The sequence below is a fragment of the Lagopus leucura genome, unplaced genomic scaffold (genome assembly GCF_019238085.1).
Source record: "Lagopus leucura isolate 7727_CA_CO unplaced genomic scaffold, USGS_WTPT01 Super-Scaffold_100021, whole genome shotgun sequence".
Taxonomy (NCBI): Eukaryota; Metazoa; Chordata; class Aves; order Galliformes; family Phasianidae; genus Lagopus; species Lagopus leucura.
Window position 1 is genome coordinate 2,910,711 of NW_024962274.1, and position 19,820 is coordinate 2,930,530.

General features: G+C 56.4%; 1 protein-coding gene across 1 annotated transcript; it reads left to right on the plus strand.

Annotated features, from left to right (window-relative positions):
• Nucleotides 1-17,465: 17,465 nt before the first annotated feature.
• HES1 (hes family bHLH transcription factor 1) lies at nucleotides 17,466-18,947 on the plus strand. The gene is made up of 4 exons (XM_042878397.1): nucleotides 17,466-17,591; nucleotides 17,662-17,757; nucleotides 17,842-17,929; nucleotides 18,261-18,947. The coding sequence occupies exons 1-4, from the start codon at nucleotides 17,484-17,486 to the stop codon at nucleotides 18,740-18,742; spliced, it is 774 nt and encodes a 257-aa protein (XP_042734331.1). The 5' UTR covers nucleotides 17,466-17,483; the 3' UTR covers nucleotides 18,743-18,947.
• The last annotated feature ends 873 nt before the right edge of the window (nucleotides 18,948-19,820 follow it).

The following is a 19,820-nucleotide window of genomic DNA, read 5'->3' on the forward strand; positions in this document are numbered from 1 at the left end:
ACTGGGACGCCAACGGGAGGGACTGATGTCTCAAAGCAGAGCTGAGGGCTCACCCAGAGCCCTTCTGGGGTGGTGGGTGCCCCACTGCAGTGGTAGTGCTTGCCAAGGTTGTGCCTGTGGCAGGAGCTACCTCCATGTCCCCACCCTGTGGAACATCTCCGGTGTCCTGCTGGCCCCAGGGAACTCCATGGTTTGTGGCCGCGTGACCAAGGAGCGTCCTTGAGCCTTCCTCCTGAGGGCTGTATTCTTTAAGATGCTGGCAATGAGAAAACGCTCTCTGTGCCCTTCCCCCAGCTTAAAGCATCCTGTACAAAAATAAAGTGCCCAAAATAGCCCTAGACAGTGCTTGACATTTGCCAGACAGCTGCTCGCAGGAGTGCTGCAAAGATTATGGATTGCTGTGAGCTTCCCTCCTGCCGCCCGCATGTGCCTTGCAACAGAGCCAGCTTCCACCGGGCTCTCATGGCCTAAAAAAGGCAGCACAGGCACAGGGGGTGCAGGGACAGGCACCCACAAGGTGTGGACTTGCTTCTCCAAGGGTTGGAGCACAGCAGCCCCGGTGCAGCCAGGATATGTCACCCTATTGTGGGCCATCAGAAAGTCATCAGGTCAGCCCAGGAGCCCTGCGGGGAAGTTGTGGCTCAGAGGGGACCTGGGAGGTGCCTCAGGTCAGAGGGCTCAAGCCCTCAGGAGCAGGGCAGGGAGTAGGGGGAGGAGGGGGAAAGCAGCGAGGATGTGCCAAAATCAGCACCTGGGAGAGGATATGACACAGTGGAGTGAGGCCATGGGGAGGGCATGGCATGGCAAGGGTGGGAAAAAGGGGCACATCATAGCAGGAGGAGGCCTGGAGGCAATTCCAACACCTGCAATTCAGGAGGACCAATCCTTCAGCAGAGTCTGATCCTGGAAAGGGAGATCATGAGGCACCAGATGAGATGAAATGCGTAGGGGCTTCACGGTCTGAAAGTGAGATTTCAGCAAGGCATGACCCAGTGGTTTTATCAGTAACTTCTTAAGTGTACACGTGTATTTACAGCCAGTGACTGAGTAGCCTTTAGATAGGAAAAAAAGCATACATGCGAGAAGGAAATGTATCGCCTAGGTCAGAGCACAGTCCTTGAAATACTAATGCAGTAAAATCTGTAAGTGAGACACAGAGGCACCTGAGGAGCCTTGTGAGCCCCAGCAGCACTGCGGCAGGACAGGTGTGGAGGTGCTGCCGGCTGCCAGAGGCGCACCAGGAGCAGCTGCAGATTTTCTGCAGAGGATTTTATGACCAAAACTAACCATCAGCTCAGCCCAGCTCAGCCGTGAGGCACATAGGACATTTACCAGAAGTGTTCTGAGCCCAGTGACGTTTCCCCAACTGAAGGGATGGATCTCCACTCATAGCCTTGAGCCTCACACACAACCTCATTATTTTTTTTTTCATTTTCATGTTGACCAAATCGAGGTTTCCATGGAAGTGCTGGGAGTTCTCTGCAGGATCTGTCTCATTCCCTGGGCCATGAGACTAAAGGCTCTTCAGATCTCTGAGGCACTTTCAAGCTGTTTTCCCGTGCCTGCTGATCCAGTCTGTGCACGGACCCGTCCCTGCTGCTCCACCAGCCCACAGCTTTGATGTCGGCAGCCCGGCGTGCTCACCTCTGAAGCATTTCCCAGCACATGTCTGGCTGTTTATACCTTCGAGGCACGCAGCCATTCTCTTCTGTTTAAGGACCGTCTTGACCACATCAGTAGAGTAGGAATCGCTAAAAATAGACAAGCTGGCAAACTTCACGATATGGAAAACGACATGCTTTTGAAATCTCTGGAAAAGAATGGATTCCTTAAGGGATAGTTTACAAATACTGATTTCATTATTTATGGTAGCTGTAAAACACAGTGCATGCGAAAGCATCATCCCATTGAAGCTGGTTGTTACTCATTACAGTGGTGTTCGCGTTCCAGCGGGTTCCTCTGCTTTCTCCCCTTGCCCTGCCAAGAGGTTGCCCCTCACCCTCTCCAATTTTTTCATTCCTGAAGCCTCCGGTAGCCAAGGGAACGTGCTCCTTTCTGTGCCAGCTGTCCTGGTCTTATTGTTTCTTTTAAAAGATTTATTGCATCATTGCTCCCTGCTCCTCTCACTCTTTCCACTGGGGTATTTGTGGACACGGGTCCTGCACCTGTTCCCCATTCCTCCTCTCCTCCTGCCCTGCCCTTCCGTGGGGCTCTCCTGCAGGAACACCGTGGGTTTGTGTTTCAGCCCCAGGCCGTACCTTGGGAGCACTGAAGCCATGTCCTGCAGTCTTGGCACAGCAAAAGCAAGAGGTTTCTCAGGAATGTTCTCTAGGGCTCTGGGATCTGCTTCAACTGCTACAGACATGTATAGATGCAGGGCTGTATGTACCCAGACAAAATGTCTGTCTGACGCCTCACCACGACGGCAAGCAAGCTCTGCTCCATTCAAGGCAGACCTCTCCGTGGACAGGGCAGCAGCCCGTGTCTCCTGTGACATTTGCTCTGTTCCAGATGCCCTGGGTTCAGCCTGCTGGGGTTAAGCAGCGCTCCTGGTGCAGGGTTAAGGCTGTGCTCATGCGCTCCCCAGTGTATTTATAACTTTTACATCCCTCTGACATTTTATGGCCAGACAGCATTACAAGGGACGAGTGCTTTCCATTACGCATTGGGATGAGCTCCTGCTCACGCCTCACAGCTCCTATGACATAATGCACAGCCTGGTAGGGCGCAGCTTGGGATGCCCCAGCATCAGCATGGTGTGCAGCCAGCCGGCCCCACTGCTCGTCCTTGGACTGTTGTGAGAAATGCCACCTGGATTAAAATGTTCTTGGGGGGAAAGGTGTACGTGGTCCCTGTGGCTGCCCTAGCTTCAGCCCCAGGCTGCCCCTGGCTCAGCTGACACAGAGACAGCAAAGACTGCTCCATCTGGGCAGGAGGAAAGTGTGACCAGGGGACAAATGCCACCTGTGTGCACGCGGACGGCCAGACTGCTGCCCTGTCATAGGTGAAAGAGGCAAAAAGAGGTAAAAGGACAGTGCTTGCAGCTCCGCACAGGTCACTGCCTTGGCAACTGCCCCTTGGGAAACATTTTACTCCCATCTTGTTCCTGCCGGACAGGGAACAGAAGTGGAAGCAGGGCAGGCCCAGTGGCCACCGGGACAGGCAGCCATGGGAACGCACGCTGCTGAGCGCACGCAGCCCCAGACACCGTACCCCACTCCTCTTTGTAAAGGCTTTTGCAAGCAATGCCCTGGAGCAGAATGAATTAAAGCCTAATAAAGCAGTGGTAATTTGCAAACTGGAAATGCTCCAGAGTTCCCAGGACTAATTCATTAAAATCTTCCTCTGCCCCTCCCGTCCCCTGGCAGACTCTGGGCGAAGGCTCTGATCTGTGGCCCCACTGCCCTGCACTTCCTTGAGCCTCAGCCCCATGCTGTGTGTGGTGGTGCAGGGACTGACCCCACGGCTGGGACCAAACCAGGCACCGCTTGGCTGAGCTTCTCTGGAGGCAGCAGGTGCCATGAATTTGAGCCCGGTGTCTGAGGGCTCGGGGCAGCTCTGCCATCCCAGCAATGTGCCCACTAAGCAGGGATCGGCAGCGAGCAGAAATGCTATCCAGAGCCATCCAAGGTGGGTGGATGGGGGCTGCCCAAGTCCAGCCCAGCTCTGAGTCCCATTGGCATTTTTTGTGCATTGCCAGCCAGGCTGTCTGCCTCCCAGCTGGCTTCTGCCACAGCTCAGATTGAGGGAGAGGCCAGGCTTCCATTTCCTCGCCTCTCATTTCCGAGCCTGCAGCTCCTTGCAGGCTTCTCCCTCAAAAACACAAACGCTTGGCCCTCATTGCCTTTCTTGTGAGAGTGCAGAGCTAATTCGCCTTCCCCACATTTGCATCCCACAAATGATGCCCAGCAGATACACCCAGCATGTAAACAAAGTAATTAGCATTTAGGTACATGTACACCTGCACACACACATTGAGATGAGGGGTTCTTCCAGTGCAGCTCAACCTCTGCAAAGTGTTCATAAGGCCAACTCTCATTTGAAAGTGGGCCTTAAAACCTTGGAAGGATTTGGCTGATCCTCAATGAAAATTTGACTGATGTGTTTGGAAAGTGCAACAAAACCCAAATCAGAGCATGGCTGCACAAGCTGCTGGCTTTTCTTGTTCGTTTCTTGCAAGCAGGAGCTGCTGACCCTGAGCTCCCAAGCTTGATTCCTCAACTAAAGGAAATCCAGCAGGAGCTGCAGGACTGCCTCCAATGCCAAAGCACCAGGCAGCACCTATTGCTGAGCAGCAGTGAGCTGCAGTGGGATGGCTGCACACCTCAGGGATGGGGGGACCTCAGGACTGTCCGCACCCTTCTCTGCACGGCTGTGCTCATGGAGAGCTGGAAGCGCTGCAGCAAAGGGCAGGGAACCTAAGAAGCTTTATTTTAATTGATCTGAGTTCACTGAGCCTGCCAAGTTAATGAGTCCCCAGCAAGCAGCTTTAACGAGAGCCCATGGCAGGCTTAAAGGAACAAGATGAAAATGAGGGCAGAAATAGATGCTTGTCTGCAGAGCCTGATCTGCTGGGGCCAGCGAGGCGAGGAGGAGCCGGCGAGGGCTGGCGGCAGACGCGGGGGCACAAGGCGAATGTGCTGCTTCAGCGCTTTGCATTTCTGCCCTCCCGCCAAGCACAAACCCTGCTCTGCCGGTCCCCTGCCGGCCATTAATCCTCAGGGCAGAGAGAAGCGTTGCTCCCACCCTCCGTACCCTTCACTCTTGCCCAAGTGAGAGTTCAGTACTGGGGGCTGTGGAAAATCCCCTCTGCAGCACTGGTACCCATGGGTGGTGACCAACAGGGATGCTGCTGACCCCTCGTCCTTCTGCCTACCATCATCTTTCTCCTGTCCATATCCGTTGTGCTTTCCCTGCCCACCAATTATCCTTCTTCTGCCCTCTTGTGACCCTTCTCCTGCCCATCCACCGATCTTTTCCTGCCCACCCGTTGCCCTTCTCCAGCCCACATCTCAGCCCAGCTGAGCACAGGGCTCAGCCCAAGCCGAGCTGACCAGGGCTGGCTGCAGGCACTCAAAGAAGCCATTGTCTGCCTGAGGCTTTGAAGATGAAGAGTCTTGTACAAGTGCCAGGTGGCGGTGGGGTGGCCGCGGACGGTGCTGGGACAGCTCTTGGCTTGTGGGATCCTGCTGTCAGCACCCCACACCCAGAGAAAAAAAGAAAGAGAGAAAAAAAAAAGTGAGAGGGAGAGTGTGTTTTCTCTAAGCCACATAGGACTGCAGCCCCCAGCCCTCCCGCAGGGCCGTGGTCCCCGTGAGCCCAGCAGAGCTGCAGGCCCCGGGGGCGCGGCTGTCCCGTGCCACCCGCAGGGCCGGGGCTGGCAGCGGGGCTGCGCGGAAGCGCTGGGAGAAAACACGTCGGGGAGGGCGGTGAGCCCCGGCTGCTGTTCCTCCCGCCGCACGGCCGGGCCGGGGCAGGGCAGCTGCTGTGAGTTCACTGGAGCAGCACTTTCCCACAGTCTGGAGGAGTGACACATGGCTCTCACACATTCCTGTGCCGGCAGGCTCGGCCGCGCTTGGCGAGGAGTCAAGGCAGACGGAGGGCTGCCGCTGGGAGCTGCTGATTAGCAGGTTCCGACTTTGGCACCAGCCCGGCCCTTGGAGCTCCGGGCGGCTTCGTGCGAGCTCTTAACCCTTCCAACGGCCGGGAGCGATACCTCCCTCCTGATAGCATCGATTTCCCAACCCTAAGGAGGCTGCTGAGCTCATTCCCAGCGAGCACCCGCAGCCGCAGGTGGGGGTTGTGGGTGCACCACGAGCAGTGGTTATGTGTTTCCCATTTGTCCTCCAGATAGAGGAGCTGGTTCCGTGCCTTCCTCGCTGCCTGCTGGCTGTGCCTGCTTCCAGCCCAACCATGACCTCCTCTAAGGCTGCAAAGAGCTTTCTGCCAAACAGCCGGAGGCGAGCCCGGGATGTCTGGGGGAATGCAGACAATGCAAACGCTCTCTTTTATCTCACCTAGGTTTTTTCCGCTCCTTGCAATTAGCTGCCTGCTCTGTCTGCTCCCCATTTCCCTGCGGTTCCTCCCAGCAGCCCTGCCCCTGAAATGTGTGGAAGGAAAGCCACATCCCCGTGTGCCCTTCAGCTCTTCCAACAGCTCTCTGGTGGCCGTAGGCACTACGTTGGCTGCCGTGGGCTAGGTGGGGCTCAGCAGCACCAGGACCACCCGCACCCTTCCTCCTGCCCCTGTCCCCAGGTGGGGAAACCACAATGCCCGGGATCACAGTTTCAGTCCTTCTGAAACAGCGCAGGAAGCAGCACAGCCTAAAACCCTTAAGATATTTGCTTTGACAAGAAACCAGATAGCTGGATCCGTACGGTGCAAGTGCTGCCGGCCCGCCCTCTTCCCGCACTCAGCCGGTACGTGGCCATCCCAAATATTATTTTTTGGAAACCACTTCCATAGATCAACAGAGGCATTGCGGCAGAGCCGTGCAGCCGGGGGAACCAGAGTGCTGCCACTCACTGGAGCAGAACAAGCCAGTGAGTCCGCACAGAACGGGATTAATGAAAGCCAGACCACAAAGCCCATAAAAACATATTTCTTGCTTTTATTAGACCAATGTAATTGTATGGAAAGAGCAGACAGCCCTGAGATGCCTAGACCCAGTAGCATGGACGTTACCACCACCAAAGCTGCAGCGTGTCCCCTGCTTCACACCAGGACATGGGGACACTGCTGCTCTTCCCCATTGGTTTGGCCTCACTGGGACAAGCTGAAAATAAAATTCCCCATGGGCTGGGGAAATGCTTTTCCTGTTGTAGGAGACATGATCTCCTGAGTGAGCACTGGCAAAGAAAGACATTTTGTTTGGGGGGGCTTTGCAAGGCAAGATGAAAGGGGAAACCTACATTTTTCAGCTCAGCCTGCTCCTGACATGGGAAAATAGCAGGCAAGAATAGATAGCTTGTATGCTCGTTTTTTTCCTGAACAGATTATCTGTGTGAATGCACCATGCTAAGCTGGGAGTGAGGCTGGGATGCCCCCACCCAGCTCTGTCTCTGGCCACCCCTGGGCACCCTGAGCTGCAGGAGCTCAGCACACTGCAGTCATGGAGGTGGCTCTGCTGTGTGCACGGCCCCACACACACAGATCTGGGCTGTGAAAGTGCTGTGCTGAGCTTTTCCCCCTGGAGACATGGGACACTGCCTGCTGCGGGTCACTGCGTTGGTGACAGACACAGTGCCACATGTGGGACAGCAGCAGGGCCGTGGCAGCTCCTGCATAGGAGTGGATCCCTGCCCAAGGGCAGAATTAGGTGCTGGATTGCCCAGCCCCAGGCATGTGCACCAAAAGGAGGCCAGGAGCAGCATGCTGCTTTCAAACAATGCAATTACAGCACAACGTGTTTGGAATCGCTTTTGTCCCTTTTTGAACCATTTGGGGCACGTTGTCAGGTCGGAAGACCCAAAAATGTGCTTAAGTGACCACTCCCCATTTTCACAGAGCCTCAGTGTGACCGTGAGCCCCGTCACCCCCTCCCCCCACATCCCAACCCCCACAGCAGGGTCTGCAGGTCAAGCCCCATCGCCGCCCTCCTGGAGCCACCAGGTGAGGTGCGGCCGCGCGTGTGCATGCACCGGGAGCTGTTTGCATATGAAAGTGGCCGTGCGCTCGGCGGGGCTGTATCATTTATTGTATGATCTTATCTGGCGCGTGCCTCAGCCGCCCTTTCCCACACTCTGCATGCTCGGCTGCCAAGGCCCCGGGCTTAGCCTGTCAGCATTACCCGGGCTCAGCAGGCAGGCAGTAATTCCCTGAATAAAGAAAACATTTTAAGGTTTGACAAGTCCAGCATTTGCATGTCTGTTTTCAGAGAAATAACCATCTCGGGGGATTAAGCCCTTTTTTTTTTTTTTTCCCATCCAGCCCAAAGTATGAAAACATTCTTGACATAGTTGCCTGAAAAAAGGATTTCTATAGAGCAAAATACCTTGCGTCCTGTGTGAGCGCAGCGATTTGCTTTGAAAAAAAAATAAAAGAAAGGAAAAAAGAAAGAAAAGAGCCGCTGCAGCCCAGCGCCGTGTTGGTTTAGGGCGGGTGAAACAGCACTGGGGAGAGGGAGGGTTTGTGCCCCCAACCCCCGCTCCATCCCTGCCCCCACCCCAAAGGGAATCCAGGACTTGGGATTTACTGTGGGATGTGCCCCGTGCCACACATTTCCAGTGGGATGGGGCTGCAGCTCCAGTGCTGGGCACTCCCAGAGCGCTGCCCTCGGGTGCCGGCCACGTGCCCGTAGCGCCCAGCTGCCCCCCCCCCCCCCCCGATAAACGGGGCTTTATACGGGGGGATAATGCAGCCTGAGCGCAGGGAGGCTTAAAAAGCAAAAGTGAATCATTTCTCAGTTCTCCTTCCCATAATCTCTCCTGGTAACATTAATTATGAGTTTGCACAGTGTGCCCTAAGGCAAGCACCGCTTTCCCAGGACAATTAAAGTTACTTAATTATTAAACACCGTGTGCGCTGTTCCTGTGCTCCCCCAGCCCCGCGAGGCGGGCGGGCCGGCTGGCTCACACGCTTTCTCAGAGAGGCGATTGGAGCGTCTGTGGGAAAGTCTGCTCCATTGTAATCCCTCCGGCATAATCCCACAAATCCCAGCCCGGCCCCAAGGGGTGAGCACAGCCCCGGACCACGGCTCGGACACTCCCCTGGCCTCTCACCCTGTCCCCCGGCACACAATCCGGTGCTTTGGCCTTCCCTTCCCAAAGCTGAACCCGAAACCAAGCTCTACACCAGCGCTGCGGGCGGTCGGTTGGACTCCTTGAAGAGATGGCTGTAACTGACCCTTGCAGGCGCTGAGCGCCAAGGGACCGCAGCCATCCATCAGCCTGACGGGGCGTGAAAGCCATAAACTCTTTGGTGGAGCTGCTCCGGCCCCGATGGGCTGCACTGCGCTCCTGAAATGAGCCCTGCATTTGGGCACTGGGATGGGTGCACACATAGGCATGGTGTCCCTGGGGTGCCAGAGTGGGGACCCATGTTGTGTAGCATGCCGGGCAGCCAATGTTTCCCCCAAAGCAGCTGTGTGTGTAGGGCCTTGTGGTGTGGCTCCTGCAGCCCCCAGCACATAAGGATGGATTCTAAGCTCTGATCCCAGCACCACAAGGTGCCATCGTTTCATTGTCCCTTCTGTGCCATCCGCAACCAGCCTGGGACAGCTGCCCTTCAGCATCCCGGGCACAGATCACATGGGTGGCATGTCCTTAGGTGAGGAGCTTCCTCAGGGCACGGGCTGATGTATGAGGTGACAAACACAACACAAACCACACACAAGTCTGGCTGTCCCTCCCTGCTGTGCCTGGGAGTCATACACTTGCAGCAAGGCGTGAGCTTGTGGCACTGAGCGAGCCGTGTTGACATGGCACGCGCAATGCCCATCCCTCGCCACCCCTCCCCTTGCCCCACAGCTCGTCCCCACCATACATGGCTCTGGCTGCAGCTGTACAACCTTCTGTCCATCCCACACTCTCCTGTGCCATGGTTTACACTGAGCACCTGAGCACGTGCTGCCTTTGCTGCCCTTTGCTAAAGATGTGGGCTCGGTGGTCTGTCCCCAAGAGGCCTCTGTCCCTGTCCTGCAGAGGCCGTTTGCTTTACGATCTGTGAACATCAGGAAGAAATGAAGCAGTGGTGGAGAATTCCCTTCAGCAAAGCTTTGATGGTGAAAAATGTGCTGCTGGGCTGTCTGTTCCACAGCAAGGGAAAAAAAAAAGAGAAGAAAGGAGGGGAAGGAGGAGGAAGGAGGGAAAGAAACCATCTGCTTTTTTTAGAAGCTCCTCACCCCAGCTCCAGCCCTGCAGTAGGAAAGCTGCTCCTCTCCCAGCACTCCCGTGCAACTGGATAGTGCCTGTTGCCCCCAGGTTAATTGGGACCAGGCACTGTGCTCACATCCAACATCACTGGCACAGAGGACGGTAGGAATTCTTCAGAGGGCACTGTGCACAGAATCAGCAGCGCCCACAGCCCCTGCTCCACGGGGAAAAAAGGGGGATTTTGTCAAGAAGCCATCGGAGCACAACACGGCTGAGCATGTCCCTGTGGGAAGCAGCAGGTGATGCCGTGTGCCATGCCTGCCTTGGAAGTGCAGACGACTCATCTCGCCCCAATGAGCCCAGTTGTGCCACAGCTATCAGCGGCCCCGTGTGCTTTCATGTCCCTGGCACAGCCCCAGTGCAGTGCAGGGGTTATCCGGGCTGCGGTGCATTCCCACGGGAATGGCAGCATGTGCTCCCTGCCCTAGTGCCCGTGGGGTGGCACAGGGCACGTGTCACCATGCCACCACCACTGATGCTGTGCTTCGAATTGCTGGGCTGGCATGCAGAGCCCACACTGCCGAACATGCTGGGTGAGCTGCAGTCAGATGCTGCCCCAGCTCCGCCGCAGGGACACCTCTCCCATTGGCGTCAAGGGCAACCCTGGAGGAGCTGCTGTGATTTAAGATGTGAGAAGGTCAAAAGTTTTCTCAAGCGGAGCTGCTATCGTGGAGCCGAACACTTCATCCCCCCTCTTTATCTGCCCCAGTATTTATTGTCCATGAGCAAATACTTGTGTTTTTATAAATTCCTTCAGAATGAATCACCCTCCTGTTTAAACCAACAAAGACCACATCAAACACTATCACTCCGTTTAGAATTAATCATTAATTTGAAGCATTTGACAACATTTTGCGGCATGATTTTGCTCTCTCCCCAATTAATAAGGGCTGTACTTTGGTTCTAACACCTCTGTGGGAAACCCTGGGCATCACTTCACCTCTCGCCTTGCCCATGTGTAGGCTCACACTGCTTCCCACCCTGTGGCCAGGCTGGAGTGGTCATGACATGGCCATAGTCAGCTTCCCCAGCCCCTAGCTCAGGGGTTTCCCTCTGGGGAAGCACCATGCTGCTCAGGGCCCTCCGCTCTCATTGCAGCCTCTGCAGTGTTTACAGTCAGGCCAAAATCTGATCCCAGATGCATGCACGTGGCTTCTACTCACTTTAGACTCCATCCAGCCTCTAAACACCACGTTCTGTACTCTGGTTTTGCTTTATGCGTGAGGCATGTGTTTCGCTAGGACACTGCATTTCATTTAAAAATCATTTCTGACAGCCCTTCTGTTTCCTGAATTCTTGCACGCCAGGTCCTGCAAAGCGTCTTCCAGATCTGCAGCCTCTTTGCAGTCAACAGATTGGTGTGGTTTTGCTTCCTTCTCACAAGCAAGCCATGAAATGACCTTGATTTTTCCTATGGCTGTGGTTGGACATTTCTTAGACTCTTTTTCTGTGGCTGCTTTGCACCCAGTGATACTTTGTGATCCCACTCACTATTGCTGCTTTGCGATCCCACTTGCTGTTGCTGCTTTGCGTTTTATGGCAGGGCAATAGCTGGGGGAGCAGGACAATCACACTCGGTAACAATGTGCCGGGACACCCACATCCCTACTGCGAGCATCCATGCCCACTCTGCTGGCACCTCTCCACAGCCTTTATCACCTTATCAGCCCCTTGAATGCACCTTCTTTATGGCGTGTGCCTTTCAGTGGCCCTTCTGCAAGACAATGATGTGCCTTTGATGCTTTGGCCGATCCTGTTTCCTGTATGCTCCGGAGCCTTGTATACATTTAAATTCGACTTGTTAACTTTATAAGGATACTTCAGGCTCGTATTGTACTGAAATTGGCTGGGATCTCTGCGTCTCCCTTATTCCCACGTACCTTTTCTTAGAAGCGCTTTGTAGTGGTGTTATTGCTGTTGGGAGGTTTGCCTTTAACAGCCTCCAATAAAGATATGAGGCTGCGTGCGGGCAGCAGCTCAGCAACAGTACAGGTGCCTGCAGCACGCCGGGCTGTGGTGGCAGCGGGTGGCCGGGATGTCCCCCAGGTGCATCCCTACATGATCTCACTGCATTTTCTAGCAGAGTGCTGCCCCATGGCTGGGCTCGCCACTTGGCTCTCAGTGCTGTTAGTAGGAGGTTTCTGCCTTCTCCCTGTGTTTGTTCCCTCACTACAGCAGCACAAAAGCATTTTGAAGGTGACTGATGAGCACAGCGCCCTTCACTGCCCAGCAGGACGGTGCCCTTGCAGCCTGATTTCAGGATGTTTCAGGGTTTGGACTAGATGTCATTCCATACGACGCTCCAGATTACTTATCAAAAACTGCCTCATGCTGCTGGAATCAGTGCAAAGTAAACATTGTACTTGCAAATGTATTTATTCATTATGCTCAGCAATTAACTCTTGATGTAGGCAATTAAGCTGTCAATTATCCCTTGTTTATAAAATAACAACATCCTTCAAGGGATAATATTTCTATTACAGTAATTAGTAACACATCAGTTCTGCACCAGCATGTAAAGGATTCTCACCTTTTCCTTCTGGCATTGGCTGCCTTGAGAAAAGCAGTTCTGCAGCACAGTGTCACACGTGTAGGGATACACACGCACGCACAGAGATGGGGCCACCAACCTACACACTATGCAGCCATCCTGATGTTGGCACGGCTGAAGGGCTGGTTTCAGTCCCGCTGTCACCTTGAATAGTTTATATTGATTTTGGGAGTGCAGCATTCCCATTATGCACACATGCAGATATTAGTTAGATGGGCTTATTCTCTCCACAGACAGTGCCAAGCTCAAACAAAATTGCTGCCGAGGCTTTATGCCCACACGCAGCTCACACACTAACTCACCCCTGTGCTGACTCACAGCATCGTAAATAAGAGAGGAGGACCAGCGGGTGGGTGCAGCGGGAGCTGCGGGCAGAGTGAGTTCAGCCTCCTTTCTTGGGCTGATTGATGGCAAGGAGAGGGAAGTGTGCTGGAAAGCAGGATTGATGGCTGCAGAGGAGCACGGAGCTGTGGGCAGGAGGATTTTAGTGCCCAGGGGAAGGCTGTGTTGCCTGGGGCAGGCCCTGGGCAGAGGCTGTGTGCAGCACATTGGGCCACGCTGGCATGCTGGGGGCAGTTCCCCACCACACTCCCTCCCGCCTCCTCCCAGCCCAGCACTGTGGATCCAGCTGCTCGCAGCTGGCTGCAAACTGCACTGCGTGCTGGGAGTGCTCCTGGGACTTGGCCCTCTGGGACAGCTTCACAGCTCAGAAACACAGTGAACAATCTCCAGGAAGCCGTGCTTGACATGCAGCCTCCCCCCCACAGCAGATCTGCCCCACAGGCACCGTGACAGCAGCCTCCGGCAGAAGCACAGCAGGATCCCTATAAATAAATACATCGGCTCTTGCTGCCAACACCTTCCACCCACATGAGGAGGACAACAACCGAGAGATGCTCCCCCATGCTTTTATTTCTGGTTCTCGGAGCGACATGGGTTAACATAGACGTGCTGCCAGCTGGGGCTGCTATGTCTTGCAAAAGGCACTGACTTGTGCTGGAGCAGGGCTGCCCTGGCACGGCCAGCAGGCTGCAAAGTCACGCTCCAGTGAATTCAGGTCATGTCCCAAGGAAAGAGCATCATGGAGTGAAGGATATAAGGCGGCTCACAGACTCTGGCTGGCAATGGCAGTGATAGAGATTCAAGCCCGGCAAATAGGCTGGGGACAAGGGGAAAAGCTGGGGCTGCACCATCTGGTGCCCATTAACACGTGCGGCTGCTCCAGCACAACCAGCATTGCGGATATCGTGATGGTTATCAGGGCAGGAAGGGAATTCCCATCCACATGGGTGGCATTTCACAGCTGCCAAAATGCCACCCCCAGCTCCCAGGGCAGCATTTCTCTGGTTCAGCAGGATAGGAGCCTGCCAAGAGGAATCAGCCTGGAAAGAGATCCAGGTACCCTGGCTCTTGTCCCAGAGCCCTCCCCAGGGCAGAGCTGTGCAGCAGCCTGTGCCGGGATGGGGAGATGAGAATTGTTTGCTCCCTGTCTGTAGAGACAGAGGAATTTCTCAGGAAGAAGTCTGGGGAATGGGCCCCAGTGTCCAGGAGGGCAGGATCTGCTGTGAATCCAGACTGCCATCTGCCCACAGAGCTGCTCCTGCAGCGATGCTTCTGATGAAAGTGGCTCTGCCCTTTTCACCTTGAGGACCTGCAGCAACACCCCTGAAAGCTTTGCTTTGTCTGGGAGGCTCCATCATGAATTCAGCTGGAACATGACTTTGTCCCAGACATCTGGAGGTGAAAAAATCCCTGAAACGTTCCCCAAAGCTACCAGAGAGCACTTCTCTCTATGGACTGCTGCTGTGAAGTCCCACACTGTGCTCCTGGGCTAGGACCATGGCATGTGTGTGGGGCTGCCCAGAGGAGAAATCTGCACCAGTGGCAGCTGTCCTCAAGCTGCAGCACTTGTTTTCCAGCCTTCAGGGTGGTGACAACTTCCAATTGTGAGCGGGCTAGATTTTCAGCCCATGACCCGAAGGTGAAAGGCTTGGTATTCCTGGGCTACAATTTGTGTCAGGGCTCTTCCTGTAATACCCCAGCTCTTAAAAGCAATTTGCTTTCTATACTTCTTGCGAGCTTTGGATATTAGAGCTTTGGATCTTCAGACACCCACTTTGTTCTGTCTGGGTTACACCTACAGGACAAGCACAGCCAGCTCTGCCACCTTCTCACCTCCCATGTGCCACACCAGCAGCAGCACCCTGCTTTATTCCACCTCCCTGCCCCTGGGCCCAGGACCAGCCTAAATTTTCTTGCCAATGCCTTGTCCCTTCAAGATGTTCTGTGAGTCAGTAATGTCCCAATGAGCTGTCCAAAGGTTCTTCCCAAAGCTGCTTTGGACAATTCCTAGTTTGTAACCCAAGATTACTGCCTGAGCAAAGAATATCAGTGCCAGAGGATCAGAAAACAGGGAACACCCTGTTACACAGGCAGTCCCTTATCAGGGGATATCTTTCCCCCCTTGATAGCCTTCATGCAGAGCTGGAGAAGCCCGGAGGAGCTGTTCCAGATCCCCCAGCGGTTTCAAGCCTGTTCACCACCTCCTTCCAGCTGGAGCCTGGCCTTGGCCACTTCATTTCCAGAAACATCCTCCCATGTAAATCCTCCCCTTCCTCTCCTGATCCCTGGGGAATTCACACGCAGGCACGCTTCCGCTGCGGGATCACAGCCCTCGCACGTGCACAGCATTTCGCAGCAGGCAGGCAGAGACAGGGACACAGAGCAGGAACACCCAACAGGATGCCCCATAGGATGCTACCCTTTCCAAGGCCTCAGCTGGGCTTCCAACAAACTAAAGCCTCCCCTGGGCCTGTGGCAGGCAGGGACATAGCCCCACAGCCCCCACTTGCAGATTGGGTCCTATTGCCAATGGCCAGGGTGCTCCCCAGCTGCCCGACCGGACAAGATTTGGCCTCCCGTAATTACAGCCTGTGATCCCCGCCTGCCCTGCTCCATCCCCATGAGAAACCGACCTGCTGCCAGCAATTAGAGGTGGTTAGCAGCTCCTGGGCTGCCATAAACATGGAGGTAATTGCAGCCTGTTCTCACTCTCAGCCCAGGAAGGACTGGGCTGCCCGGCTTCGCATTTCCTTTGCAAATCCCCATAGGAGGGAGAGCACTACCTTGGGAATTGAGATGACCTTCCCATCGGTTTTTTTTTTCTTTTTTTTTTTTTAATTAAAAAATATTTTCCCATCAGAGAACACCTTAGGCACTTCAAAAACATACTGCAGCTTTCACGCTAAGCAGCTGTCTCACATGGAGAGATGACCAAGAGGTGGTTCCCCAGTGCAGTCCCCACCTTTTCCTCACTTGAGTTTGCCTGCAGCTCCGGCTAATGGACACTTACATCAAATATTGCTCATCTGAAGTTAAATCCTACCCACTGAAGGCTGCTCTTTGTTTTTAAATCAAAAGACTTGTGAGTCGACCAAGGAGCTGAAAGAAAGCCTGGATTTGTGCTTTTCTGTAGTTTTAAACATGACACTCTCTTTTATTTATTTTCCTTTTTTAAAACTCCGGTGGCAGGCAAGCCTCTGCGGAGACGAGGGCTTTGCGCCGGTGAGATCTGCAAACATGTCTCTTCTTTCCTGAACTTTATTTTTCTCACGGTCTCTGAAAAGGCGAGATCAGGTGATACGTGTGGGATTGGCCCCGTACAGGTGCAGATCAGGTACTGGAGGAGGTGGAAAAACATCGCTGTGTATACTCAAAGAAAAAAAAAAAAAAAAGAAGGAAAGAAAGAAAGAAAGAAAGAAAAGAAAGAAAAGAAAGAGAGACAGAAAGAGCGAGCGAGCACATTTCTGAATAGGCCAGGTCTAATTCTTGGCAGGATGACTCAGGCTTAGCTGGCAGGCTACGGGAATAGGAGTGTGAGAAAGTCAGTCAAGCGGAGGGAAAAGAAAGATTCAAGTCCCCAGGCAAAATACTTTTTTTTTTTTTTTTTTTTTTTTTTTTTTTTTAATTTTAAAGTAACCCCACGAACCGTCCGACCCAGCCGGGGCGGTGCAGGCACAGCTGTGCCGGGGCTGAGCAGCAGGCGCTGCACTGTGGTTTTGTGCTCGCCTGGGTGCCGGGAGCAGGGCACACACGTGCAGCCGCAGCGCCAGCCAGGCGTGTGCGCGGAGCAGCGTGAGCGCAGTGCACTGCAGTCCACAGACCGCTGTGCCACTGCCGAGACCAGCCACGGGGCGCCGGGCCGTGAGGGCCCACGGCTGGCAGCTGGGCACAGCGCTACAGTGTCCTGACTGCGGCGACAGAGCCCGGGAGCCATTAATGGTTACGGGCCGCCGTGACAGGGACCGGACACCAGCACAGGGCAGCGCGAGGAGCCCCAGAGCGTAGAGCACGCTGATGGGATCCGGGCCGCCACCACAGGACCCAGGCCACCGTGACGGGGCCCCCGCACCGCAGCCGTGCGCGGGCAGCCGCAGCCGCGCCCTCGTCCCCGCAGCCAGCCCCGGGACGCCGCAGTCGGGCCCCGCGCCAGGCGCGCTGCCCCGCACCTCACCCCGCCGGCCGCGGCCCCCCACCGCGCGACTCCCCTACTTCCCCTCCCCGCTGCCGGCGGCCCCCCGGGGGGAGCGGGCGGGGCCGCGCCTGCCACGGGCGCCAATTAACTCGGTAATTAGCGCGGCGCTCCCGGCGGGACCCGGCCCTGCCCTCCCCTCCCGCGGGCGGCGCCCGAGGGGTTAACCGCGGCCGCCTGCCCACCGCCCTCCCGCCCGCCATTGGCCGCCGGCCGCCGCGCGGCGCGCAGCCAATGGGCGGGCGCCGTCCACGAGCGGGGCCGCGTGCGGGCGGCGCCCATTGGCTGGGCGCGAGTGTGGGAACGGCGGCGGGGGACGTTTCACACGAGCCGCGCGCGTGCGGCGCGCGCTATAAGTAGGGGCGGCCAAAGGCGCGCGGCAGCCGCGCCGCGCCGCCTCCCGCCCGCCGCCCGCACGGGGCTCCGCGCCCGCCCGCCCCCGCGGGGCCGCCCTCCCGCTGCCGCTCTCCCGCTGCCGCTCTCCCGCTGCCGTGCCGCGTTGCGCCGCGGTGGCTGGCGCTGCCGCACCATGCCTGCCGACCTGATGGAGAAGAGCAGCGCCTCGCCGGTGGCCGCCACCCCCGCCAGCATCAACGCGACGCCCGACAAGCCCAAAACGGCGGCGGAACACCGGAAGGTAAGGGCGGGGCGGGCCGTGCTGCGCCGCGCCGGGCCGGGCCGGGCGCTGACCGCCGCCTCTCTTGCAGTCCTCCAAACCCATCATGGAGAAGCGGCGGCGGGCGCGCATCAACGAGAGCCTGGGGCAGCTGAAGACGCTGATCCTGGACGCGCTGAAGAAGGATGTAAGCGGCGGGGGGGGCACGGGGCGGGGGGCGCGGGGCCGTCCGGCGGGGCCGTGCCGGTGTGAGCCCCGCCTGTGCCCGCAGAGCTCGCGGCACTCCAAGCTGGAGAAGGCCGACATCCTGGAGATGACCGTCAAGCACCTGCGGAGCCTGCAGCGGGCGCAGATGACCGGTGAGCGGCGGGGGGGTGGCGGTGGTGCTGGGGCTCCGTGCTCTGCCCTGTTGACCCGGGTGCAGGCACGCACCGTGCTTCCCACCTGCGTCCTTGGCGCTGGGTTGGAGCCCTCAGTCAGTGGGCGTGGGGGGCGGTGGCCCGGGGTGGCTGCTCTGTCATGCGGGGTCTCTGCTGCATGCCTGAGACCTCGGTGTTGGGATACACTGTACTCTCTGCCGGGATCCTCAGTGCCCGGGAGCATCCTCCCTGCTCTCAGGGCTGTGGGAGGTGCCACCAGTGGGCAACTCGTTGTGTCCCCGCTGACCGCCCTGTGACTCTCACCCCACAGCTGCGCTGAGCACAGACCCTACAGTGCTGGGCAAGTACCGCGCAGGCTTCAGCGAGTGCATGAATGAAGTGACGCGGTTCCTCTCCACCTGTGAAGGTGTCAACACTGAGGTGCGCACCCGGCTCCTGGGCCACCTGGCCAGCTGCATGACCCAGATCAACGCCATCAACTACCCCGTGCCGCCTCCGCCGCTGCCACCGCCACCCGCAGCCTTCGGGCCACCCCTGGTGCCGCCAGGTGGAGGTGCAGGGCCGCTCCCAGCTGTACCCTGCAAGCCAGGTTCTGATGCAGCCAAGGTTTACGGTGGCTTCCAGCTGCTGCCTGCCTCTGACGGGCAGTTCGCCTTCCTCATCCCCAGCGCTGCTTTCGCTCCCGGCGGGGCTGTGCTGCCCCTCTATGGCGGTCCACCCACGGCTGCCACTGCCGCCTCGCCCCCTGGCCCCTCACCCGGCACCGCTGACTCGGTCTGGAGGCCCTGGTGAGGGTGCCAGGCACCGGACTGGACTGAGCACCGCGCCCCGTGCTGCTGGCACGGTTGTACATAGGTTATACGTTCATATTGGATTGTGCCTTTGTACCATAGCACTCCCTCCAACAGTGTTTCGTGTTTTACACGAGATCTTTTTTCTCCCCTTCCTTTCCCTTCCTTATGTGACACCAAAGATCGGGATATTTTTTTTTTTTTTTTTTTTTTTTTTTTGAATACTCTTAAAATAAAAGAGTCTCTTCTGTTTTGGAAGGCTTTTGGAGATACCTGGAGTGCTGGCTGTGTGCTTAGAGGGAGCCCAAGGATTGTGCTGCTGTGGGGCTGGAGCTGTATGGCAGACCTGGCCCCCTTTGTGTGTTGGGAAATTGCCTGGCCCTTTCCCTGCCCCTGGGCAGATGTAATTCCTGCTTCCCTGGGAGCAGCCTGGCTTGATCTGGCCTGCTAGAAGTGTTGTGTTTGCAGACCTGCTGTGTGTTCTGAGGGAGGCACCTCTCAGCTGCTCACATGCAGTGAGACAGATTGAGCACGGAGCCTCCTGCCCAGACCCCAGGGGCCTGTCCCTGGTGTAAATCACCAATGCCTGCAGCCCGGTGATTTACAGGAGAGTGCCTGCCAGTGTCTCGTGTTACAACTGTGGGACAGGCCGGACGCAGTGCTGTGTCTCTGGGCTGACAGGCTGCAGCAGGCGGTGCTGGGTACCACCTCCACCTGGAGCTGGAGGCATGGAGCACGAGTCAGGCTGTACCGGATGATTAATGCTCTGCATGTGGTTTTGATAAAGTTGGGCATTTCCTCTGCTTTAATATGGAAAACATATGTCAGGGGGAGCGAGGTGGGGCTGTGTGGGCTGCCTGCTTCTCTAACTGTGAGCTGCAGCTGACCCTCCTGACTTGGTCATGCCCCATTTCCAGGCAAGATGTGAGCCTAGATAGGGGCAAGTGGTGGTCTCGGGTTACAGCTCACATCGCCCTTCCTAACAAGTCCTCACTCAGAACGGGCAGCTTTAAACCGTGCCAGGATCCATCAGGGATTTCTTCCAAATCCCCTACAGAAGCGTGTGGGGTTCTGCCTGG

What these genes read in the sequence shown, in the direction of transcription:
- HES1 (XM_042878397.1), top strand. Translation starts at nt 17,484, where the DNA reads ATGCCTGCCGACCTGATGGAGAAGAGCAGCGCCTCGCCGGTGGCCGCC. An exon ending in CGGCGGCGGAACACCGGAAG is followed by an intron (nt 17,592 to 17,661) that starts GTAAGGGCGGGG and finishes CCTCTCTTGCAG; the next exon opens with TCCTCCAAACCCATCATGGA. An exon ending in GCAGCGGGCGCAGATGACCG is followed by an intron (nt 17,930 to 18,260) that starts GTGAGCGGCGGG and finishes CTCACCCCACAG; the next exon opens with CTGCGCTGAGCACAGACCCT.